The following is a 26140-nucleotide window of genomic DNA, read 5'->3' as shown; positions in this document are numbered from 1 at the left end:
CTAGGGGTTGGGTTTCTTTTTTATTGGTGGGGGCAGTTTGGGCCCCATCTGGCGAGGCTCAGGAGTTACTCCTGGTTCTGCTCGTAGGAATCACACCCGGTGGTCCTCAAGGGACCATATGGGATGCTGGGGGTTGAACAATGGTGACATGTAAGGCCCAACCCACTGTATTATATTTCCACTTCTCCATTTATTTATTTATTTATTGGGAAGCAAGGTAGTTTTTATTGATGGAACCTTGTTTAGAATGATATTAGAGGAGAGGGCAAGGGGAATGTGTTTTGTTGCTGTTGTTGTTGTTTTACTGTTTTTTTTTTCTTTTTGGGGTCTTACCTGGCGATGCACAGGGGTCACTCCTGGCTCTGTACTCAGGAATTACCCCTGGCGGTGCTGAGGGGACCATATGGGATGCTGGGAATTGAACCCGGGTTGGCTGCATGCAAGGCAAACGCCCTACCTGCTGTGCTATTGCTCCAGCCCCAGGAATGTGTTTTAAGAGAGAACACTGGCTTCTCCAGAATGGAAATAAGCAGTAAAAGAGACAGGCAAGTGAGCTATGTGTTCAAGGGATAATGTGGACCTGAAGAGCAAGCTGCGTCTTTAAGAAGACTTACCTCTTGGTTTGTCACTAATAAAAATTAAAAAAAAAAAAAAGAGTTGGAACCCCACCAAAAAAAAAAAAAAAAAGAAGACTATGGTCCTGGTTTGGAAGTTTATTTTCTCATTCTCAGTATGCCTTTTCAGTTTATCAAGTTGATTTTCAGATTTTTCTTTTTTTATTTATGTTTGGGTCACACCTGGTGGTGCTTAGGGGCCTCTTCTAACTCTGTGCTTGGGGTCACTCCTAGTGGTGCTCAGGGAACCAGGTGGTAAGGGGGTCAAACCCAGGCCTCCCAAATAAAAAACATGAACTCCACGCTGGGAGCTCTCTCTCTAGGCTTTCAGATTATTCTTTACTGTGGAGTCGAATGCAAAGTACCTCCTGATTCTTAGAAAAAGCAATGGAGGAGCCAGAATAATAGTACAGTGGGTAGGGCATTTTACTTTGTACGTGACTGACCCCAGCTCTGTCACTGACATCCCATGGCAGGAGTGATTCCTGAGAACAGAGCCAGGAGTAACCCCTGAGCTTTGCCAGGTGTGACCAAAAGCAAGACAAAACAATTTTTAAAAAAGAAAGAAAAAGTAATTAAGTTTGCCCCCTCCACGGACCTTTTTAGCTTTTGGAAAGTTTTTTGTTTGGTGTTTTTTTGCGGGGAGGAGTGTGTGGAGGAACACATAGTCTGTTGTCATGGTTATGGGGCTGGGGATGAATCACAGTGAATGTTTTTTTTTTTTAATTTTTAGTTTATTTTTTAAGTAGTGAAACATATTAAGCACACTGAAGAGAATGATGTCTTATTCTACTTTTCCCTGACTCTCGTGGGAATGCGAGTGAGAGGGAACTCTTGCACCCTCTCACTTGCATGCTTCTGGGTGCCCTGCGGTCTCTGTGGTGGTCTGGGGAATGTGAGTTATTCAGTCCCCACCCTTAGGTTCCACCCAGTTCCTAGAAAAGATTGTCTGCCTTGCCGTTGTCCCCACCCAGGACATTGGGACTGTTTCTCCATTTTAAGACCAATGCCCCTAACCAAGTGGCCAAAAAATATTCACATATGTAAAATACATTTCCATTCTGTCGGGAGTCAGGGACAGGAATTCAGGCATGGGACTGGAGACAAAGCCTTCACGTTTTGGATACTAGACTGAATGCTGATTGATATGTGCCTTTTAAATAGTTGTTTTGAATCAGACCACTTTAGCAGAAAGGGAAGGTTCAAGTGCCAAGAATCATACTTTTTTCTTTTCTGAAGACCTTGATTCCAGTCTGGGAAAGTTGGGGATGAGAGAGCAAGACCGAGGCGCATGTCAAGCATCTAATATTTTAGACCGTCAGTTTTTGACTTTGGACTATCAGAATCGAGAGGAACCTAGGGCTTTGGGTTTCACTGGCTTCCCCAGAAATTTTAGCAACAAACAGTTGTAGCAAGGGAATGTGTGATAGAAGTTAAACTTACTGTGAAAAATTACAGTAAAAAAAGGACACCCCCACCCCACCCCAACCAAACAACAATAAAAAATGCTTTTTGGGATGTGACAGTTATATCCCTAGGATTGTTTTTATACTTGGAACTTGTGTCTTTCATTTGGTGGTGGTGAAGGGGGGTGGGGGGTGTCACTCTTAGTAGTGCGCAGTGGCTGTTCCTGGCTCCGTGCTTAAGAGTGACCCACGGTGAGTACTTGGGGGACTGTATGTGGTGCTGGGAACTGGGGTTGACCACATGCAAGACAAGTGCCTTACCCTGGTACTAGGATAGGAGCGATATCTGAAATATTTTATTGTAGAAGGAGTTAGGTCATTTTCCCCACTTCTCTTAAAATAGAATTTATCTAGCACATTGTAGGCTTCCTCCAGAGAAACTGAAAATCCCACCTCTCTCAAGAGGTAAGACCTACCACCTCTCTCAAGTGTGTGTTTTCAGGTGACACATATAAGTGGCTATTTAAAGCAGTTTCTGAAATTTATCTGAGTAGTATGAACATTTTATTAGGGATCATAGAAAACTGTACCTGCTGTTACTCTCTGAGCTCTTCTCTCTCTCTCCCTTTCTCTCTCTCTTCCTCTCTCTCTTTCTCTCTCCCTCTCTCTCTCTCTCTTTCTTTCTCTTTCTTTTTCTCTTTCTCTTTCTCTCTCTTTCTTTCTCTTTCTCTCTCTTTCTTTCTTTCTTTCTTTCTTTCTTTCTTTCTTTCTTTCTTTCTTTCTTTCCTGTCTCTCTCTTCCCCTCTCCCCTTCTATCCCTTTCTCTTCCTGCTTTCCTTCTGTCTTCTCCCTATTTCCTTCCCTTTCCCAGGGGTGCTGATGGGCCCAGGGATCCCTCGGGGTGGTATTCTACTGGGAGTTCAATTCTTCTTTTCATCTTTTAGTTTTGGAGTCATACCTTGAGGTGCTTGGGTACTGCTCTGATCTCTGTGCTCTTGGTGGTACTGGGGATCAAACTATGCTCATCTCTCATTCTAACTCCCGTTCCTTGGTAGCTGGTAAATCTGTCTTATGTTTCAATTTTGCTCGAGCTCGAGCGATTTGCTCGAGCGGGCCCAGTAACGTCTCCATTGGAGACTTTGTTGTTACTGTGTCTGGCATATCGAACACTCTCGGTAGCTTGCCGGGCTCTCCGAGAGGGGCGGAGGAATCGAACTCGGGTCGGCCATGTTGGCCGCGTGTAAGGCGAACGCCCTACCCGCTGTGCTATCGCTCCAACCCTTATGTTTCAATAGGTTGGATTATTCTGGACATTTCCTGTTAATTGAATCCGAAGATTTGTAGTATTTTGTGACTAGCTAAGTTTACTTACTACTAAATGATTTCAAGGTTTTCTTGTGTTTGGCACATGACCTTCATTTATTTTTTCACTGTTGATTAATACTGTGCTGTGTGGATCAGAGATGTACTTCAAATGGGAGAGCACCTACTTAGCATGTTCAGGCCTTGAACCCAGGCTCCATGTGACCCCTGAGCACTGCTCAGCATAGCCTTGATGGTCTCTGCATGACTCAGGCCAGGCTTTGGCCTGAGAGGGGTTCTGGGTCTCTGAGCGGCTGGTGGGGTTTCTAAAAATAAAACATTTCCAGTGTCTGGATATACCATGTTTACTTACTCATTCATCGGTTGATGAGCATTTATTTGGGTTGTTTCCACATTAGGGCTGAGGATCTTTCTTAGATTACTTGTGGGCTCTTTGTACACCCTGACACCTTCCCCTGTGGAAGTTAAAGTGGCATGGTTATGAAGCCCCTGGTGGGATTCATTTGGGCATTAGGAGTAATTTTAGGGCAGATGGAGACCTAAGTTAAACTAATATGACAGATGCCTAAAGACTTTTTGGGTTGTTTTCAGTTTTGATTTTTAGACACAATGGTTTCCAATACTGCTAATGACATGGTTTTAAGCATAACACATTTCAGCGTCACACCCTACCCAGCCGTCGCCACACTCCAGGACGCTTTCCGGACCCGCGCGGCCGCTCCGGCCGAGACCCACGCACAACTGAAGACCCACAGAACAAGATAAGCGGAACTCTCTGAGACCTTGGACTCCAGGCTCGGCGGACCCAGGGACAGAGCTTCTCTGCTTGCTCCCACCACCACAGGTGACAAAGGGATTCTAATCAGGAGCCCCACCCTACCCTGCCCTGTCTGCTTCCATCAACCACCCAGGGATCGAATTGTGCACAGGAGACCCACCCTACCCAGATAAATACCCCACTGGCAGACTTCCACTCTCGACACGACTTCCACTACCCAGCCGTCGCCACACTCCAGGACGCTTTCCGGACCCGCACGGCCGCAAGCGGCCGCGCGACACATCATAATACACTAAATACCCATCTTCTGGAATTGTCGTACCATATTTGATAGGGTTCAAATATGGTAACACCTACAAGGGTGATTAGAGGTCACCCCAAAAGCCTCTATCCCTCTCGGAAAGACTGGCAAGCTACCGAGAGTATTCCGCCCGCACGGAAGAGCCTGGCAAGCTATCCGCTGTGTATTCGATATGCCAAAACCAGTAACTACAACTGGTCTCATTCACCTGACCCTGAAGGCTTCACCGACATGACAGCACTGAGAAGGATGAGAAAGGAGAGGCCGACAAAATCTCAAGGCCAACCTAGGCTGCCACAACGAAGGAAGACAAAAATGATCGTCTGTACTTTCAATGCACGTACGCTAGCATCAGATGCATCCATCGAGGACCTGATGGTACAAGCGCGAATGATCAAGTACGACATCATTGGTCTGACCGAGACAAGAAGGCACGAATCTCACCATGCCGTTTTCTACACTGGAGAAGAATTGTTCCTCGGAACATGCGATAAAAGAGGTGTTGGAGGCGTCGGTGTCCTTGTCAACACAAACTTGGCCAAGAGCATTGATTCATTCGAATGCCTAACAACCCGAATCAGACGTTTACATTTGAATAGATGTGGCTCACTGCCTGCAGTTCCTATCTTCGTTGTCTACGCACCAACATCTCATTACGATGAAAGAGAAATCGAGAAGTTCTACATGGAGCTAGAGAAGTTCTATAAAGAAGACCACACCTTCTACAAGATCATTGTGGGTGATTTTAATGCCAAGATAGGACCGAGAAGATCAGCTGAAGAACTTCACATCGGGACCCATGGCCTAGAATGGAACGAACAGGGTGAGAGACTGTCAGAGTTCATCATGTCGACCAAGACCATCCATGGTAACTCACAGTTCCAGAAGGCAGAATCTAAACGATGGACGTGGGAGTCTCCCGGTGGACGATTCCACAACGAAATAGACCACATCATATTCAATCGACGGTTTTGCCTGACTGATGTCGCTGTTGTCCCAAATTTCGAACGGGATCGGACCACCGTCTCCTTCGTGCAAAATTCTACTTCACAGAGCGGGGAGAAAGGGCTGCAAAGTTCAAAAAGAGAACTCCCAGAATGACCACCAACTGGGAACTCTTTGGTACTATTGCGGCAACATGGGAAGATGCCATTGTTGACAACATTGACGAGGAATACGATCGACTGGTTCAGCACCTCCATGAATGTGCGAGGAACGCCAAGAGAGAGATAGCCACAAAAAGTCGCCTATCTTCGAAAACTCTTGAGCTAATTCGCCAGCGTGGTTTGGCGCATGCCTCAGGCAACCGCAAGCTAACGTCCGAGCTTGCAAAGCAGTGCAGAGATGCGATCAAGGAAGACCTCAAAGAGAGAAGAGCAGAAGTACTGTTAGATGCGGCAGAAGCCGGGAAAAGTATTCGTAAGGCCCGCCTGTCCTTCGCCAACTATAAGACCAAGATGACTGCCCTCCGACGTCCTGATGGATCCATCACATCCTCCAGAACGGCAATGGAGAAGATTATCCATGACTTCTACTCAAATCTCTTAGATAGCCATGTCCACTTGCCAACATACCAAATTCCACAGGATGGGTATGTTGTTCCCAACGTTCTCCCCTCCGAAATCCGACACGCCATTTCGTCGGTAAAGAAACAAACAGCACCCGGCCCAGACAAGGTCAGACCTGAACACCTGAAGAACCTGCCGTCAGTACTCATCAATACACTGGCTCGGCTCTTCACTCGCTACCTGTCTGAATGCAAGGTTCCGTCCCAATGGAAAACCAGCAGGACCGTACTACTGTTCAAGAAGGGAGACATCCATGACATTGGCAACTATCGCCCGATCTGCCTATTGTCTGTCATCTACAAGTTGTTCACTCGAGTCATCCTGAATAGGATTGGCAGAACACTAGATGAAGGACAACCATGCGAGCAAGCAGGGTTCCGCAAAGGATTCAGCACCATCGACCATAGCCACACCATAACCACGTTCATTGAGGTTTCTCGGGAGTTCAAGATGCCGCTCTGCTTAACGTTCATTGATTTAAAGAAGGCCTTTGATTCTGTTGAGACGGAAGCGGTCATTGAAGCCCTAGCCAATCAGGGCATTCAAGCCCAATACATCAGGATCCTCCGTGAGCTGTATTGCGGATTCACTACCAGGATCTCACCATTCTACAAAGAAGTGATCGTTGATGTCAAGAGAGGGGTGCGGCAGGGTGATACCATTTCACCGAAACTCTTCAGTGCCACCCTTGAGAACATCATGCGACGACTAGAATGGGAAGGAATGGGAGTGAAGATAGATGGTCGGCAATTACACCACCTCCGCTTTGCTGATGACATTGTTTTAATAACACCAAACATCAGCCAAGTGGCACAAATGCTGGCCGACTTTGACCGTGAGTGTGGAAAGGTAGGACTACAGCTGAATCTTACGAAGACAATGTTTATGAGAAACAGCCTTGTTCCTGACGCCCCATTCGCTCTCAATGGAACGACCATCTCCGAATGCAACAGCTATGTGTACCTAGGTCGAGAGGTCAACATGACAAATGACCTGGCACCCGAGCTGCGCAGGAGGAAGAGAGCGGCTTGGAACGCCTTCAAGAACGTCGAAGAAATAGCTAAGAGGACGAAGAACCTCCGGCTCCGGGCACATCTCTTTGATTCCACTGTTCTTCCTGCATTAACATATGCCTCAGAGACCTGGGCCCTACGCAAACAAGATGAGAACGCCATTCAGGTCTCCCAAAGAAGAATAGAAAGAGCTATGCTTGGAATATCACGTTTCACTCAAATGAGAGAACGAATCCGGAGTTCTGACATCCGTCGACGATCAAGGATCAGGGACGCTGTCTCATTTGCCAAGGTGTCGAAAATCAGATGGGCTGGTCACGTAATGAGATTTAAAGACGACCGTTGGACTAGAGCTGTTACTGATTGGATTCCACGGGATGTCAAGAGACCGCGTGGCCGCCCACCTACCAAATGGTCAGACTTCTTCGTCAAGATCATGAACGATCGGTTGGAGGCCCTTCATGTTCCCGGAGCGAACAGATACCATTGGGCTACACTAGCACGCGACAGGGACAAATGGAGACGTTACTGGCACCCGCTCGAGCAAATCGACGACTAACGGGAAGTTAAGTGATTAAGTGATTAAGTGACCCTTCACCAGTGTCCCACTTCTTTCTACCATTGCCCCAGTGTCCCCATTCCCTCCACTGTGTTAATTTTCAGACAGTTCAGTTTCTGTTGCCTTTAGGCATTTATTACTCCCCTGCTGTGTTTCTTTCTATCCCACCTATGAGAGAGATCATCGTGTCTGTCCCTTTCCTGACTTACTTCATTCATCTTGGTACTCTCCAGATCTCTCCATGTAGCTGCAAATTGCATGTTTTCATCTTTTCTACAACTGAGTAATATTCCATCATGTATATTGCCATAGTTTCTTTTTTTTTCCTTTTTTCTCTTTTTTTATTAGTGAAACACCATGAGGTACAGTTATAGGCTTACAAATTTTGTGCTTGGGTGTCAGTTATACAATGATCAAGTGCCCATCCCTCCACCAGTGCCCGTCATCCATCACCACGGGTCCCAGCATCCCCCCTCACCCCCCATCTCCCCCCCCCCCCATCCCATCCTGCCTCTGTGGCAGGGTATTCCCCCTTGTTCTCTCTCTCTTCTTTTGGGTACTGTGTTTTGCAAGAGAAGCATTGAGTGGCAATCATGTTTGGTCTATAGACTACTTTTAGCATGTTTCTCCCACCCTGGGAGGGTCCTCACAACACCCTTCATTTGGTGCTCTCTTCTCTATCTGAGCTTCCTTTTCACCTAGAACGTGTGGCTGGCCTTCCATTCATGGAGCAAAATTCCTGGTACTAATCTCAGCCATTCCTGGGTGTTAGAATCCCTTTTTGTTGCTTTATGTTCCCCAGATGAATGCAATCTTTCTGTGTCTATCCCGCTCTTTCTGACTCATTTCGCTTAACATGATACTTTCCATGTAGTACCACTTGTATGTAAATTTCATAACTTCATCTTTTCTAACAGCTACATAGTACTCCATTGTGTAAATGTACCAAAGTTTCTTTAACCAGTCATCTGCTCTTGGGCACTCAGGTTTTTTCCAGATTCTGGCTATTGTAAAGAGTGCTGCAATGAACAAACAATTGCAGATGTCACTTCGACTATACCTTTTTGCCTCTCTGGGATATATTCCCAGGAGTGCTATAGCTGGGTCAAATGGCAGATCAAATTCTAATTTTTTGAGAGTCGTCCATACTGTTTTCCAAAAGGGTTGGACCAACCGGCATTCCCACCAGCAGTGAAGGAGGGTCCCTTTCTCGCCACATCCGCGCCAGCATTGGTTGCTTCTGTTCTTGTGGATGTGGGCTCTGTGGTGTGAAATGATATCTCATTGTGGTTTTGATCTGCATCTCTCTGATGATTAGTGATGTAGAGCATTTTCTCATGTGCCTTTTTGCCAGTCGAATTTCTTCTTTGCGAAAGTTTCTGTTCATTTCCTCACCCCATTTTTTGATGGGGTTGGGTGATTTCTTCTTGTGGAGTTTAACCAGTACCTTGTATATCCTTGATATCAACCCCTTGTCGGATGTGTATTTGGTGAATATCCTTTCCCATTCTGTAGGCTGTCTTTGTATTTTGGTCACTGTTTCTTTTGAGGTGCAGAAGCTTCTTAGTTTAAGATAGTCCCATTTGTCTATCTCTTTTTTCACTTGCTCGGCCAGTGGCATGACATCTTTGAAGATACCATTAGCTTCAATATCATGGAGAGTTTTGCCGACTTTGTCTTCAATAAACATTATGGATTCTGGTCTGATGTTGAGGTCATAAATCCATTTTGATCTTACGTTTGTGCATGGTGTTAGGCAGAGATCTGAGCCCACTTTTTTGCATGTAGCCGTCCAATTTTGCCAGCACAGTTTATTAAAGATGCTTTCCCTGCTCCATTTCACTTTTCTTGCCCCCCTATCAAAGATTAGATGATCATATGTTTGGGAGGAAATGTCAGTATATTCAACCCTGTTCCATTGGTCTACAGCTCTGCCTTTGTTCCAGTACCATGCTGTTTTAATTATTACTGCCTTGTAGTAGAATTTGAAGTTAGGGAGGTTGATTCCTCCCATTTTCTTTTTCCCAAGAATTGATTTAGCTATTCGTGGGGGCTTATTGTTTCATATAAATTTCAGGAGTGTTTGCTCCATTTCTTTGACGAATGTCATGGGTATCCTTATAGGGATTGCATTGAATTTGTACAGTGCTTTGGGAAGTATTGCCATTTTGATGATGTTGATTCTCCCCATCCATGAACAGGGAATATTTTTCCATTTCCTCGTGTCCTCTTTTATTTCCTGAAGTAGCGTTTTGTAGTTTTCTTTGTACAGGTCCTTTACTTCCTTAGTTAAGCTGATTCCTAGATACTTGATTTTCTGGGGCACAATTGTGAATGGGATTGTTTTCTTGATGTCACTATTTGTTTTGATTTTGATTTTGATTGTTTTCTTCTCTTTCACTATTTGTGTATAGGAATGCCATGGATTTTTGGGTATTGATTTTATAGCCTGCCACTTTACTATACAAGCCTATTGTTTCTAGGAGTTTCTTGGTAGAGGTTTTAGGGTTCTCTAAGTATAGTATCATGTTATCTGCGAATAGTGAGAGCTTAATTTCTTCTTTCCCTATCTGGATGCCCTTAATATCTTTTTCTTGCCTAATCGCTATTGCAAGTACTTCCAGTACTATATTGAACAGTAGTGGAGAGAGTGGGCATCCTCGTCTCGTCCCTGACCTTAGGGGGAAGGGTCTCAGTTTTTCCCCATTGAGGATGATGTTTGCTGTAGGTTTGTGGTAGATGGCTTTAACTATATTGAGGAAAGTCCCCTCTATCCCCATTTTTATTGCCATAGTTTCTTCATCCAATCATCCGTTCTTGAACTTTTGGATTGTTCCCAGATTTGGGTTATTGTGAAGAGTACTGCAGTGAACATAGGTATGCCAATGTCTTTTATCACTCGCACATATATAGGCCAGGCAGCACCACTGAAACCTGCCTAGGGCTTCCTTTTATCTGCTACTATTTCCCACCCTAGTCATTCTATCATTTATTCTTGATAATGGTGGGTGAAATTAAAGTGATCAAATGAGATAGACTTTAAATAGTTTATCTATCCGGCACTCCCTCCTTCTGCTCCCACAGTATCAGGTAGCAGTCACAAAGTCTTGTTAATTCATATGCAGGTCCCATAAAACAAAAGACCAAAAGGCAAAAACTGAAGACATTTGATTGGTCACACTGGCACCCCAAGCACCAGCAGGAGTAATTCCTGAGTACAGAGCCAGGAGTGATCCCTGAGCATCGCTGGATGTGACCCCTTTCACTCCCTACAAAAACCCCAAAACTTAAGTCAGTATGCCACACACTGTCCCTGAAACAACTACCTTATCATAGGAGGGTATTTTTTTTTTAATTTTTTAATAGAGAAAGAAGTGGAAGCACATTTTTAGGAAGGGTGGGTTATAAGTTAGTGGATGTGGGGTGATAAGTGCATTTATTTAGAGGTGATCCCCTGAGGCACAGTGTGACTAAGGCCCTACGGTCCCTTTGAAATGGATGGAAGAACTTTCTGTGGGGATTGAAACCAGGCCAAAAATCTTTATTGGACAAGGACAACTGTTCTTGCCTTGAGGCCTAAAGATAAGAACAGTTTGTCTTTGGTTTACTCTTTCACCCCAAAGCCTAGCTCTTTACTTTATTTTGGTCTGTAGCTAAGACCAGCTCCATAAGGGGATTTTATTGTTCTTTCTAGTGCCCACTGGTGTGCAATCTACCCTTTTGTCCTATTCTTTCTACAAGAGTTGTTTTACGAGATGCTTCTAGAAAGCTGTCATTGAATATGAACCGTGAATTCAAAGAGAAAATAACATGTAAGGAAGAGTAGTTTGTAATGCAAAAGGTCAACTACTTGCAACCAGTTTGGCAGTGGTACTGCTTCTGTGTAAATATGTTGGAGTGGGTAGGGCGTTTGCCTTGCACGCAGCTGACACGGCCACGCAGCTGACACGGCCAACCCAAGTTCAATTCCTCTGCCCCTCTCAGAGAGCCTGGCAAGCTACTGAGAGTATCTCGCCCGCATAGCAAAGCCTGGCAAGCTACCTGTGACATATTCGATATGCCAAACACAGTAACAAGCCTCACAATGTTACTGGGCCCTCTCGAGCAAATCGATGATCAACAGGAGGACAGTGACAGTGACAGTCATGAGAAAGGCAGGAGGTATTTCCTCACAGTTCAGTTATCTGACTAATCTCTAAAGGGTATTGGCTTTTTGGACTACACTGCAGGACTTGGACTTAACAACTGGTTTGTGCTCAGGGATCATTCCTGGTCGTGCTTGGGGAAACCATATATAGTTCAGGGATTAAACCCTGAACTATATATGCATGCACGGCAAATGCCTTTACTGTATCTCCAGCTTCAAAATTTATTTTCTTCCCTCTTATCCCAATAAATAAAACCAGGGCCTCACACCTGTAATGAAAGTGCTCTGCCACTGAGCCTCAAGCTTGGCCCTTTGTTGTAGATTTCTTATGTATTTTCTGCACACTCCAAAGTATATTTTATTCTGGAGATAGACCTACTTTCTCTTCTGCTTCTGTGCTCTCTCAAATACTTGCCCCTCAGTAATGTAACAGCATAGAGCAATATATATATATTCTCTCCACCTGGGTCTGCCTTACCTGCTGTTTTATCACTCCAGCCCAATTTATTTACTAATCTAATATCTGTCCACCAAGATAGCAGGCAACACTGCTTGTCAGAGTGAAGGAGTGATTATTATTATTATTATTATTTTTATATATAGGGGTACTGCTATTTATTCAACCACTGATTAGCCGATTGAATTGGGCATGAACTCCTTACTTTTTTTTTCATTTTTTATAATTTTCTTTATGGAATCACCATGAGAGCAGTTACAAAGCTTTTGGGTCTAAGTCTCGGTCATACAATGAAACACCCGTACCTTCACCAGTGTCCATTCTCCACCCCCAACAACTCCAGTATACCCCCATCCCACACCCTGTGGGGCAGATGATTTCCACCTTACGCTTTCTCTACTTTGATCACATTATATATTTTGACACCAGACCCACCATTATTAATTTGAGATTTTACCACAATGGGAGTGATTATTTTTAAGAAGAAAGCTTTTTAGCACTTTGAAAGATTTTTAGGGACTTCAGTATTTTTGTGGAAATAGAAGAATGATTAGAAGTAGGTGAGTTATGTAACTTTGCAGATGAAAAGCAAATATGACAGCTGTGGCTAGAACTGGAGACGGGGTGGGTGGAGGCTGAGAGAATCAGAGTACTTTTCTTCTTTTGAAGAATGTTCATGGTGTGATGGTTGAGTCCAGGTCCTGTGTGGCGGTAATATATGAGGTCAGCTGGTTCCAGGTCTCTGCTGATTGAAATGTAAACACAAAATAAAAATCATACCCTTTTGAGCTCTGTAGTTAGTTTGGAGCTTAGGAGGAGAGGAAAGACTGCTCCTTTTCTCAGACTGACCAGGGTAATGCTCTGCTGTCCTTGTCTCCAGCCTGGCCCATAAGTCATCTCAGGCTTGTGGGGAAGGAACTCAGAGGACTGGGGCCTAGAACCCAAGACTCCTCTGAGAGGTAAGCAAAGGAGAGGAGAAGGCTGAAAGATCATACAGCTAAAAAGAAATTTTGTCTTAAATTATAATTAGCTCCCTGTAACACGCGCAGGCTTAAAGTTCCCATGTAACTATTTCCCTTATTAAACAGTCATCAGGATTTCCCCAGATTTGCATTTGCCGTCCTCTTTTCTACTTTTTCTTTTGTTTTACTTTTGAGTGTTTTGGTTTTGGTTTGGGGGCCACACCTGGAGGTATTCATGGTCTACTCCTCACTTTGTGCCCAGAGATAGCTGCAAGCAGTCCTTAGGGGGGTAGTGGACCCTGTCTCAGGGGACCTAGATTTTCTCCATGCATGGCAGCTCTCAGCCCATTGTCTGACCCCTGGTTGCTTAGGTAGTTCTAAAAGCAAATTTCAAGTATCATGACAAAAATGTTTTATAAACATCTCTTACACAGATTATAAAATCATTATTAATAACATTTACCCTAATTTGCAAAAGACAGATCAAATTAATTTTATTTAAAATTGGATTGGTCCTGGGGCTAGAGTGATAGTGCAGTTGGTAGGGCATTTGCCTTGCACATGAGCTGACCCAGGTTCATCTCTGGCACCCTGCGTAGCCCCCTGAGTCCCACTATGAGTTAGCGCTGCCCGCTCTACTTGTCCTCCTAGTTTGTTGCTTTTTCTTTTTTCTTTTTTCTTCTTTGCAGTATCAGGTACTGAACGAAGGGCTTCCCACATGCAAGACAAGTAGTCTGCTACTGTGCTATATTCTTGACACTGATAAATTTATTTTTTAAAAGAACATTTATGGAAAGATTCACATTTAAAATATTAAATTTCAGAAATAAAAAATGGAATGGGATAGCATAATTATGTAACATTCAAGGCAACTTTTTTTTTTCTTTTTGGGTCACACCCGGCAATGCACAGGGGTTACTCCTGGCTCTTCACTTAAGAATTACTCCTGGTGGTGCTCAGGGCACCATATGGGATGCTGGGAATTGAACCTGGGTGGGCCTTGTGAAGGCAAACGCCCCACCCACTATGCTACCGCTCCAGCCCCTCAAGGCAACTTTTAAGATAATTCCTTCAATACCCATGGCTTCAGTTGTGGGATGATAAGATCTCTTCCCTGAGCTTCTCCGTCTGCTTCCCCTCTTTACCCCCAAGACCTCCCCAGAGCTCAGCATGTCCAGTCCAACCTGCCCAGCTCTTGATGCCCAAAATCTCTTTCCTAGTATTTCTTGAATCTCAGTGAGTGCTAACAATGTTGATACTTGTGTCTTTATTCCTGTACCAGCCTATTACTAAGCTTTATGAATTTAGCCTCATTTTTTCCCTCTCAAATAGTGTATGCTTCTCTTACCATTCATTATCCAGAGCCCCCAGAGTAACAGACTAACCTTTTAATTTATTCCTTTTTGATCCCCTTTACCTCCTTTTCTACTCTGCAACTGGAGGAAATTGTTCAAGATATAAATGTGATCCTCTCTCCCTGCTTAAGGCACTGTTTGTGTTTATCATGTCACTATCAGGATAAAGAGTAAATTTTTTTTTCCCCTTCTTTGTTTTTGTTTTGCCAGGGGATAGGGATTTGGGACTTTGAGCTCAGGGATCACTTGGGGCAGGGGACCATAGGTGGAGCTGGAGATTGAACTTTGGTCAGCTGCATGCAAACCAAGCACCCTGCCCACTGTACTATCGTTCCAGCACCCCAATATTCAGTTTTATTTTTCACACTTGTTAAGTCCAAAAACTGACAAGCACCAAAACTTGAGTGATACCCATTTAAACTTTGATGTAACTAACCAGTGCGTGGGTAGAAGCAGGCACAACTAAGACCTGAGCTGGTTTCTAATTGAGCTTGTACCTGTAGATATGTAGAAATACATAGGATTCATCTGTAGTTTCTTTGGTTATGTACCTTCTTTGCATCAACACAAAGAAACCACCAATAGCACGTTCACAACAATTACTGAGAGTTATGGAGAGAGGGCAGAGAATCTACATCTTTGTGGGATTGTCACAATACTGTAAAATGTCCTTGTTAAATTTTGGTGTGAAACGCACTTGTATTTCCACCTCCTGCCTTTGGATTTTGGGCTATTCCTGGCAACTATCCTACCTACTGTACTCTCTCCAGCAGTTCTGTGTTAGTGTGTGTGTGTGTGTGTGTGTGTGTGTGTGTGTGTTTAGTTTGGGGCCATACTCAGCAGTGCAGGCTCTGTGCCTGGGGTCACCCTGGGCACTGTTTGAGGACCACATGGTGCTGGCTTGAACCTGGGCCTTCTTGTTACAAAGCATATACTCAGTCTTTTGAGCTATATCTCCAGCCCAAGTTTTTAATTTTGAGAAGTTTTCAGAGTATTTGATAGAAAAAAAAGCACAGTGAAAAATTCCCAGTTTAAGGCTTTGCCTCATTTATAATTTTTCTCCTAAATTAACAGAAACCATGCTGTTTCGTTTGGTTATAATCACTCCCTTTCCCCCTTCCCTTTCCTCTGTTGATAATATTCTAGTGTTTCGACGGGTATGACACAGACCTAGTCACTCTGGGCTTTCAGGTCATCTACCTTAGCTATTGTCACGCATGAGCCGCCAAGTCACACTTCCTGATGTGAGGCTTGTATGCTGGTTCAGTTGAGGTGCCTGCCAGGGGCTGTACCATTAGTCGTGGTGCCCAGGCCTGCCTGACAGCAGTGTGGATATACATCACCAACAGGGCCAGGGGTGATATACAGCGCAGCTGCCAGGATGACACTCGGGCCTGCAGTGGCAGCAGGGACCAATGTGTGGCCTCATACTTGCAAGGCAACCTTGTTAGGCACTGAGCCATATCTGGGCCCCTCTCATGTGCATGTTTGGTGGGGGAGAGTAACACCCCCTGAAGTAGTCGGGGCTACTTCCAGCTGCTAGTGAAGGGAGATGTATATGGTTATTACTTCTTGGGATGCCAGGTATCAAACCCAGGCCTCTGGCATATGAAATGTTCACTTCAGTTCTTTGAGAGGCTTACATTGTATTTTTAAAAAACCTTTTTGTTTTTTTTCCTTTTTGGGTCACACCCGGCGATGCACAGGGGTTACTCCTGGCTGATGCACTCAGGAATTACTCCTGGCGGTGCTCAGGGATTCTGGGAATCGAACCCAGGTTGGCCGCGTGCAAGGCAAACGCCCTACCTGCTGTGCTATCATGCCAGCCCCTTAAAAAAAAACCTTTTGAAATGTAACAAATCACAGAAGCCTTGTATTGAGAACTTTTTAAAAAAAGTATCAGTAATGTTTATATATTTTATTGTATGTTTATCATTGGGTGTTTTACTTCAACAGTGCTCAAAGCCCAAAAGTCCCTTTGACTTCTTGGCAATTCTTGCCCAATTGGGCTGGTGGTTTAATGCAAAGGCCTGAAAATGCAGAACCGCTCAGGTGTTGATGCCGAGGTTTACCTGGGCCATCTCAGCAGTGTTCCGGGGTCTCCAGGTCATCCTAGAGATGGTTGGGGGGGTCATATGTGGTACCAAGATACAAGTCAGGGTCAGCTACATGCAAGACACTTGCCTTAATTCCTGTACTCTCTTTTCAGCCCTGCTTATATATTTTAAAACAAAAGTTAAATTGGATGTTGAAATGGAGAATTTTTGTTTTTAATATCCAAAGATTAAAATCTGCTTTCTGTATAAAATTTGTACCTAACAGAGTCTAAGATTTCTTCAGCCCAGTTATTTTAACCTGCAGAAATCTGCCATCATATTAACACTTTGTAGGAAACCCATATCTATTTATTCTTTCCCTAAATAATTCTACTTGGTATAATTATTATTATTTATATATCTGGGATGGAAAGCTTTCTTTTGGATTTATTTCTGGCCCATTTCCTTTCAATACACACTGCCATTCTTACTGAACTTCAGGTATGCTTAATAAAAGCAAAGGAACATGAGTGTGCTGTTTGTCTATGTGAGTTTAATTAGTAAAGAGTATTTTCCAGTGCCAAGAAAGATTATTGTTTCATTATTTAATACATGGCTTTTGTGTTTTGTTGTAGAATCACAAGAAGCCGATGAACAACTTGTAGCACAAGTGGTTGAAAAATGTTCATCAGGGGATTGTTCTGGGCTCTTAGAAAATGAGGTATCACAGCAGGCTGTCAGGTCTTGCTCAGTCAAGGGTTTTAAAGAAGAACCTGAACCTGAAGTCAGCAAGATTTCCATAGTGAGGCCGTTTTCAATAGAAACCAAGAATTCTGCGACTGCCCCACCAACCCTTGGAGCAAATACAGCTTATGGCTGTGAAAGTTCAGACTCAGGTGAAGTGTTGCCCTCCGGCCCGCAGGAAACTATCCAAGACAAGGCAATGACAGAAGGCAGCATGGGGGTCATGCTGGAAGCATCTGCGGAAGCTGATCTGAAGGCTGACATCAGCCCGGAACCTGTGACCTGCAGGAGTAAGCTCAGAAAACCCAAACCTGTCTCTCTGAGGAAGAAAGCCTTTGCTTGTGAGTTATCAGCATCGGATGTTCCTCTGGCCTCCTGTCAGTTCAGTGCAGAAGTAGATGGGAGCGTAAAGCCTTTGCTGGAAGGTTCCAGGCTCCAGAAATCGCCTGCCGACTTGGAGGAAACATTTAAGGCTCCCAGTAGCAACACCAGTGATTCAGGAGTGGGGCTGGAATCAAGTGGGGAGGAATCAAGGAGTTCGCCTCTCAAACTTGAGTTTGATCTCACAGAAGACGGGGAAACTGTCGAATCCAGAAATGCCCTTCCGAGGAAACTTGGCAGGAAGCTGGGTGGCAAGCAGACCCCCAAGATCCAGAAAGATGGCACCAGAGGTACAGAGCAGCCTCCGGCCCTGGCCTTAGAAGACTCCCCTCTCTCCCCAGCACCTTCCAAGCCGGACCCCAGCCAGTGGGAGCATGCCCCCGGCGGGACCTCGGCAGGACAGTCTACGCTGCAGAACTCCCCGCCCCTCTCCTCCAAAGGGTCCTACCACTTTGACCCAGACAACTTTGAGTCCATGGATCCCTTTAAACCAGCCACAGCTTTTCCCAGCAGTGACTTTTGCTCTCCTGCCGCTAATCATGTTAATGAAATCTTAGAGTCACCCAAGAAGGCCAAGTCGCGTTTAATAACGTGAGTGGCAAGGCATGCGTGTGTGCTTTGTGTATTTTCTGTGAGTTGGGTAGCCGACGCCTCTAGGTTTTGGCGAATTGGAGTTAGCTTTGAAAGGCAGTGGGCCCACAGACCAGGTTTCTAACTTTAAAATGCAGGCTTCATTTGTGGACCTAATTCTTATATGGAATTAGAAAAACTAAAGGCTTCCATTTTCAGATTTCTGCCTTGTTTCTATTTTTTTGTTTTGTTTTAATGCCACACCAGGAGGGCTCAGGACTTACTCCTGGCTCTGTGCTCAGGGGTCACTCCTGCTGGGCTTGGGGGATTGAACCGAGCTCAGCCCTACTTACGTACTGCTGCTCCGGCCCCTCTGCCTTGTTTCTAAGTTTTCAGCTTATTTAGCTTCGCTCTTTCCCCTTCATCTGGTGGGGAGGTGAGAAAGAGAAATAGAGAATAGAGATTTTGTTGGTTTCGCTGAAGTACCATCTGGGATGTAATAAGTTGCTTCATTTACCAAGTTCAGGTGTCAATGCTCACCACCTATTTCAGATTTTCTGTGGCTAATCCACCGGGAGCAGTGGTGTGGATTAATAACTGGTCCGGGACTCCTGGTTCTGATGGGCCTAAGGTGGCAGCACCTCACTGAACTAAAGCACCCCGCCTCTAAGCTCCCACAGTTGGGCTGAAGAGCCCCAGGGTCACCCTAAGGGCCTCCAGCACCTTCGGAGAGTGCTCCACCATCCCCAATAGAAGGGTCCTGAAAGAAGAAATGGGAGGGCGAGCTCCTTACTGCAGCTCAGTCAGGAGAATTCTTGGCATTGCTATGAAAGTGGTAGAAAGGTTAGTTCTGCCAGAGCAAAACATTAAAGAGCACAAATTATTGTATTAATTAGGACCAAAAGGCATAAGCAACACTGGAATCAGTTCTGCAGCCTGAAGTATCTTCAGAACTTGTCAGGACCATCATTTATCACTGGTTATTCTTTTGTTTTTTTCTTTTTTGGGGTCACACCCGACAATGCACAGGAGTTACTCCTGACTTAAGCACTCAGGAATTACTCCTGGCAGTGCTCAGGGGACCATACGGGATGCTGGGAATCGAACCCAGGTTGGCCGCGTGCAAGGCAAACGCCCTACCCGCTGTGCTGTTGCTCCAGCCCCTCACTGGTTATTCTTGATTCGTCTTTTGACTCTGTCCGAGCGGTTAAGTAAATAACTGCTGAAAATATAACCAAGGTTATAACCAATGTAAACCAACAACTGCTGAAAATATAACCAATATAAGGTTAGTTACCCCTCTCTAAATAGTGTGTGGGGTGTGCGTTGGCTCCTGCCCTAGCAAGGTGTATCGGATGTTTTAAATTCTTATTTTAAAATCTGTGTCGAGAGCACGTGCCCTGTGCATCAATCATGTCAGATAAAACTAAATCTGGGACAAAGGGAGAAAAATTCACCCTACACCTTGTTTTTATGTTTATCAATTTGGGGGCCCTAACTGCCTGTGCTCTGGTGTTTATTCCCGGCTCTGTGCTTAAGGATCACTCCTGGCAGTTTTGGGGGACCTTATATGGTGCTAGCATCAAACCAGGGTTGTTGGCTGGATGCAAGGCAAGTATCTACCCCCTGGTCCATACCCTATACTTTATTTTAGTGGCAAGAAGTACCTTCTCTCTGGATCCTTACACCTTCACCTGGTAGCATTTTTTTCTGTTCCATTTTTGGTGTGTGAACTTCTTGCTCCTGTAATTTTTTTGTTTGTTGCTTTGATTTTTTTGTTTGTGATTGTTTGGATCACTCCCAGCAGTGATCCAAAGGGAGCCCTTTGGTGCTGGGAATTGAACCAAGAGCCTCACACCTACAAGGGATGTGCTTTTCCTTTGAACTTATCGGTGACCCTTGATCTTATATTTTATAGATGCATGCTTTTGAAATTTATGCAATCAAAGCTCATCTTTCTATAAGAGAAAGTTGCCCAACCTCTTGTGTAACTCTTGAATGTAGGACTGTCCTCCCGTTGTTCAGTGATTTTCTCGAGCAGGCACCAGTAGCGTCTCCATTGTGAGACTTCTTGTAACTGTTTTTGGCATATCAAATACGTCATGGGTAGCTTGCCAGGCATTGCCGTGCAGGTGGAATACTCTCAGTAGCTTCCCGGGCTCTCCGAGTAGGAGCGGGGGAATTGAACCCAGGTCGGCTGCATACAAGGCAAGCACCCTACCCGCTGTGCTATTGCTCTGGCCCTTGTGCTCTTGAATATTGTTTAGCAAATCCCTTCATTGGCAGGAAAGACAGCATATTTATTTAGTAAACTCTAAAGGAGAAAAAGAAGTTCGATTAATATTGTATTACTTAAAACGATGCATATAATTGACTTCTCAAATTGGATTTTTTTGCATCTCAAATAAGCTAAATTATGTAAAGTCTTTTTAAACATCTTAGGGATATGTAAATATAATAGATATAAGAAGATCCATTATCAGCTATAAGTTCATTAATATGCACATTTGTTTTTGCTTATTTTGGGGCCACATCTGGCAGTGCTCAGGGTTTACTCCTGGATTTGTGCTCAAGGATCACTCTTGTTGGGGACTCAGGGAAAACTATAGGGTGCCGAGATCCAACCTGGGTCTCTGTGTGCAAGGTGAGCACCCCACCCACTTACTGTCCCTCCAGTCCTCTGCTGTTTTAAATAGTTAAGAGGGTTTTTTAGCAGTTGACTTAAAAGAGTTTGTGTTTGTTTTTTGGGCCATACTTTATGGTGCTCAGGGATTATTCCTGGCCCTATACTCAGGAATCACTCCTGCGGGACTCAGGTGACCAGAGTGGGTGCTGGGGATTGAACTCAGTGTCAGGGTCGTGCAAGGCAAGTTCCCTACTTGGTACTGTCTCTCAATGTACTTAAGCATATTCTCTTTTTCTGCATGTCTGGATATGAACATGTGCTCAGTAGGGAAGTTGCATAACCTTACATTCACAAATATTTGGAATTTTGCTTCTCGTCTAAAGTTCGAATATATGACATTTCTGTATGTTTCTGCCACTTTCTTTACTACGTTAGAGTTAGTAATCGTCATTCATCACTATTGACATTCATGTGTATGATATTTTGAATTTGTTTCTCATCTCACAGAAAGAGCTTTGAAGCCTTTTAACATTTACTAAGCTAGAGATAAATATTCCAGGCTTTACATGATTTTTTTCTCCATCTGTCTGTCTCTTTCCTGTCTCTGATTTTATTGGTGCTCCAGGACTACTGAACAAGTGAAATTTCTCTGTTTTCTGTTGTAAGTACTCCTGCTGTTGTTTCTGTTTGTCCCTCGGACTTTGGGCAGTTTCCTTGCCGACTCTTCTAGCCCACCTTCCCATGGCATGTTGGCTTCCTTTTCTGAGTTTGACCTTACGATGTTTTGCATTTCATTTGCCGGTAACTTAGCCTTGCAATGTCTGTGCCTAGCACAGTGGTGCTTAGTGTCCCCGCCTCTCATACAAGAGTTTGTTCTTGCTGGCTTGGCACACCTAAACATGTGCACCTGGAACCTGTGCTGGGTTGGTCCTGAGGCCATCCCAGTACTGGCCTGGGGGCCTGCTCTGCTACGTAAGGTTGAAAATAGTTGATTTGGGGCGAGAGGGTGGTTTGGGGGCCCACCCGGAAGTGCTCAGGAGCAACTGCCAGATTTGTTCTTCATGTCGCTCCTGGCAGTGCTCAGGGGACCATGCAGTGCCAGGGATTCAGCCTTGGCCTCTGCCTGTGAAGCATGTGCGCGCTAGCCTTTTGCTGTCTCTCCAGCCCTGGAGAGTTGTGTTTTTTTTGTTTTGTCTTGTTTTGTTTTAAACTAGATAAGGCTGCTGGCTTGAAGCAAGGATTCAAGTGACTTAGTTTGGTGGCATGGGGTGATACTTAAAATGTATTAGAAAAGAAAACGGTGAACTGGATAGTGGCTGTGTTACATTATGGTGACGTACGTTCTCACCCCTATAAGAAAGTTGCAGTTGGGGAAGGGGGTGGCAGTCACACTGGCATTACTGGGGATTCTAACTTTATTAAAAAGGAACAGAATCTTAAGTAGTGATTGGATTAATGGGTGGTGTAAATGTTGCCGGGTTATGGCTATGATTTTCCATTTGTTGCTTAATAGGAGTCATGATACTTAAAATTATCTTATACTTTCTGTTGACCACAATTCTTCTTTGTTAGCACACAGGTCTGGAGCTACTTTATCACACTTCTGTGGCTTTTAGTACAATAAAGAACTTTTAAAGACTGGTCCAGCGTGGTAATTTTTCTAATGAATGTCAAAGCCAAGTGAGTAAGGATCAGATGAACTGAGTGTCTCTGGGGTTCTAAGGTTCTTCTTTCAAAGTTGTTGGGGAATGTGTAATTAAAAGCCGGGGAGTGGGGGGGAGGGTTTACAGTATTGGTGTTTAACATCCCACGGAAGTGAGTATGGAGTATGGAGTGTTTTTTAGAATGAGCTGAGCTAATTCTTGCTTTCCCTGTCTCCTGGGAGAAGACCCGGAGACACCAAAGCTTTTCCCTCCCTCACATGCAGATGTAGAGCTTGTGTTTTGCTCTTTGCTTTGGCTTCTCTTTGCACACCCTGCTACCGTTGCTTCATCTCCTGGCTTAGAAGTTGCTAATGTGAATATAAATTGGTCTGGCCCTTTTTTCTCCCCCTTCCAGGAGTGGCTGTAAGGTGAAGAAGTATGAAACTCAGGCTCATTTGGATGAATGCTCTCAGGTAAGCCCATGTCTGTCTCCACAGTGGTCCCCAAACTGGTGGTGACGAGCATGTCTGGAAGTGTTTCTCGGTCTTTTCTCACTGTGGCTCGCTTCCAACTTTGCTTTCTTTGTGTGATTTCCCCCTGCCCCCATCCTTCTGGTGAGACTTCTGGTATGCTCTGTGACACCCCTCATCCTCCCTAATGTACAGTCTTCATCTGGGTCTCCGAGGACTATCCATACCCTCCAGCTGCGAAATGGTGGTCCATAGTACTCAGCTAAGGCAAGAGTGACTAGAACTGTGCCACCCTGAAATCAATCTAAGAGCACCCTTGAGGACAAGGGGGCCCTTTCAGAATGATCCCTTTCCCATTCTGGGGCAATACCCTGCAATGCTCAGGGCATTCCTGGCTCTCTGTTCAAGAGTGACCCCTGGTGGGGTTCGAGGGACCATATGTTGTGCTAGGGATTCAAATGCATTGTTGCCTTGACCCTTGTATTACCTTTCTAGCCCCCTTTCCATTTGTATAGTTCCCTCTCACCTGTTCTAACTCTTACTAGGGTGTTTCACCACTGCCTGTGAGGTATCTGGGGGTATCAGAGGGAAGATCTCAAATATTGATGTAAATTTTAAGAAAGTCTCTGATGATTGGATTTTTTTAAAAATGTCATAATTTTTAATTCTCTGCTTGAGTGAAATAGAGGAACCTGTGCTAATAGCTGATGGAGCATTAAAAATAATTTTTGATGGGTCAGGGAGATGGCTCAGAGGATTAAAGAACCCAAGGCACCAGGTGTTGGACCCCGACACTGCATGGTCCCTCCTGTATTGCCTGGAGCTCTCAAGGGCATAGCTCCAAGCACCAATGGATGTGATTCCCAAACCCAAGACCAGTCAGAACAACACTAACTTTTGTTTAATTCTAGCTATAAATTTTATTTGTCTATAGTGATATGGATTAGGAAACACATCCCATTTGATTGCAACTAGATTTTTCTTTTTAAAACTTTCTTTATAACTGTGAATGCAGAAATGTATTTGTTGGCTAATAGAATGGATTGAGGGGATGGGGTGGGGTGTGGGCCATGTCCAGAGGTACTCGGGGCTCATTCCTGCCCGAGTGCCCAGGATCACTTGCCCATATGCAGTGCTGAGGGTCCAGTCAGTGATGTCATGTGCGAGGCAAGCACCACAAATAGAATGTGTTTAAGTTAATTGCTTTCCATGAGTGACTGGTGCTCCCAACTCTGTGCTTAGGGCTCATTTCCAGTGGGGTTCAAGGCACTGTGGGGTGCTGGAGTTGACCCCTGGCCTTCTGCAGACAAAGCTTGCACTCAGCCTGTTGAGCTCTCTGTCCAGTCCATATTTCAGATTTTAAAATGCCGGGGGGTAGAGCCAAGAAGATGGTACCCAGAGCACTGCCAGGTGTGATTGCCAGGATTATTGAGCACAAAATAACAAATACTTTAGGATTTGCATTTGAGGAACTGGAGCGATAGCACAGTGGGTATGGAGTTTGCCTTGCACGTGGCCAATCCAGGTTCGATTCCAGCATCCTATATGATCCCCTGAGTGCAGAGCCAGGAGTAACCCCTAAACATTGCCATGTGTGACCCAAAAAACAAAAACAAAAAAGATTCACATTTGATTAATTCTTTATTAATAAATAACCATGTAAAAACATTGACTCAGTGCTGATAAATCAGTAAGAAACATGAAAAATTGACTTTTATATCAGAACATTAGAATAACTAGATTGAATTAAGCAAAGCTAGTATTTAAAATATGACAAACATTGCATCTATTGTAGCTACTTAAATTTCAGCTGAAAAGTTAAAATTTCACTGGAAAATTTGAGGTAGATCTGCACAAAAAAATTTAGTATGTTTATGAACAAATTTTTTAAAAAGTTGTGTTGACCACTTAAACCTTTCGTTTATAAATTTGTTGTGTCATAGAAGTAGTGCAACAAGCTAGAGTGTCTGTGTTATTGTGTTGGAATGCATAGTACAGCAACAGGGTACTTGGCTTGTGCACCACCATCAGGGTTCAATCCCGGGCACCCCGTAAGGTCTCCTGGGCACCAGCAGGAGTGATTCTTGAGTGCAGAGCCAGGAGTAACCCCTGAGCATCATCAGGTGTGCCCAAGCAAAATTTCTCACCCCCAAGCACCCCCTCCCCACATACAAAGAGTGTATACTATGCATGTAGGGTTTGATTCTAAGCACTTGAATCACTGGTCTCAGTCAGGAATAGTCCCTGAGAATTGCCGAGCATGACCCCAAATCAAAACAAAAGAAGCAGAAATTTAGGCTAGAAAAAAAGTTTTCAGACTTCAGATTTGAATGACAAAAGGTAGTTTAAATATATATATATACACACACACACGACAAGTTGTTGGTTGAGCTTCTGCAGGTTTTCCTTGATTTGTCTCCTTGACCCCAGCTGTGTCCCTAAGAGATGATTAGGGCACTTTCCTTGCTGGTTGCCCTCCTCACAGGAAGCATGTTTGTTTCTGCTCCATTTTCCAGGATGAAGAAGGCGCAGTCTTCCAGACTTCAGACATTTCTAATAGAGATGGCCATGCCACTGATGAGGAGAAACTGGCGTCCACTTCTTCTGGTCAGAAATCAACCGGGCCCGAGGTGAAAGGTGAGCCAGAGGAAGACCTGGAGTACTTTGAATGTTCCAATGTTCCTGTGTCTACCATAAATCATGCGTTTTCATCCTCAGAAGCAGGTACGGAAGCATCCCTTCATCTGTATAGCATACGTAAGCATAGAAAGGCCTGACAGCCCGGGCATGGGGCACCTGCAGAGACCAGAGAATCGGCTCTTTTAAAAGGTTTCAGTTGCTGACCTGGGCCTGGTTTTTATTTGTTTTTTTGGACTACACTCAGCTATTCTTAGGGCAGGGATGATATCTGGCTCCTGCTCGGGGGTCACCCTGATGGTGCCGGGGGAACATGTGTGCCTGGAACTAAACCCAGACCTCCCACATGAGAAGCAGGCACTTGCCTCTTTGAGCCTTCCCTCTCCATCTCTCTCTTCCTATCCCTCTCCCTCTCCCCCTCCCTCCCCCTCTTCCTCCCTCTTCCTCCCTTCCCCCCACCCCCATGGATGTTTTGGTTCATTACCCAGAAAAGAGAAGAAGGGACAATATTATTGAAGTGTCAGGGACTCATGAGCAAGTATGGCAGGAC

The 26140-nt window shown here is 44.6% G+C and overlaps 1 protein-coding gene across 3 annotated transcripts in view; it reads left to right on the top strand.

Moving 5' to 3' along the window:
* The window catches only part of TACC1 (transforming acidic coiled-coil containing protein 1), a 111222-nt gene that overhangs the window by 62434 nt on the left and 22648 nt on the right, over nt 1–26140 (top strand). For 2 of the 3 annotated variants that reach the window (XM_056116929.1, XM_056116931.1), the window contains exons 3-6: nt 17155–18235; nt 21466–21501; nt 22899–22956; nt 25470–25590. In XM_056116929.1, the coding sequence (XP_055972904.1) occupies nt 17155–18235; nt 21466–21501; nt 22899–22956; nt 25470–25590 (1296 nt within the window). The remainder of the gene's footprint in view (nt 1–17154; nt 18236–21465; nt 21502–22898; nt 22957–25469; nt 25591–26140) is intronic. The other variant, XM_056116930.1, reaches the window with a different exon arrangement.

The sequence above is a fragment of the Sorex fumeus genome, unplaced genomic scaffold (genome assembly GCF_029834395.1).
Source record: "Sorex fumeus unplaced genomic scaffold, SorFum_2.1 ptg000033l, whole genome shotgun sequence".
Classification (NCBI taxonomy): Eukaryota; Metazoa; Chordata; class Mammalia; order Eulipotyphla; family Soricidae; genus Sorex; species Sorex fumeus.
This window is presented reverse-complemented; position numbering and strand designations above follow the sequence as displayed.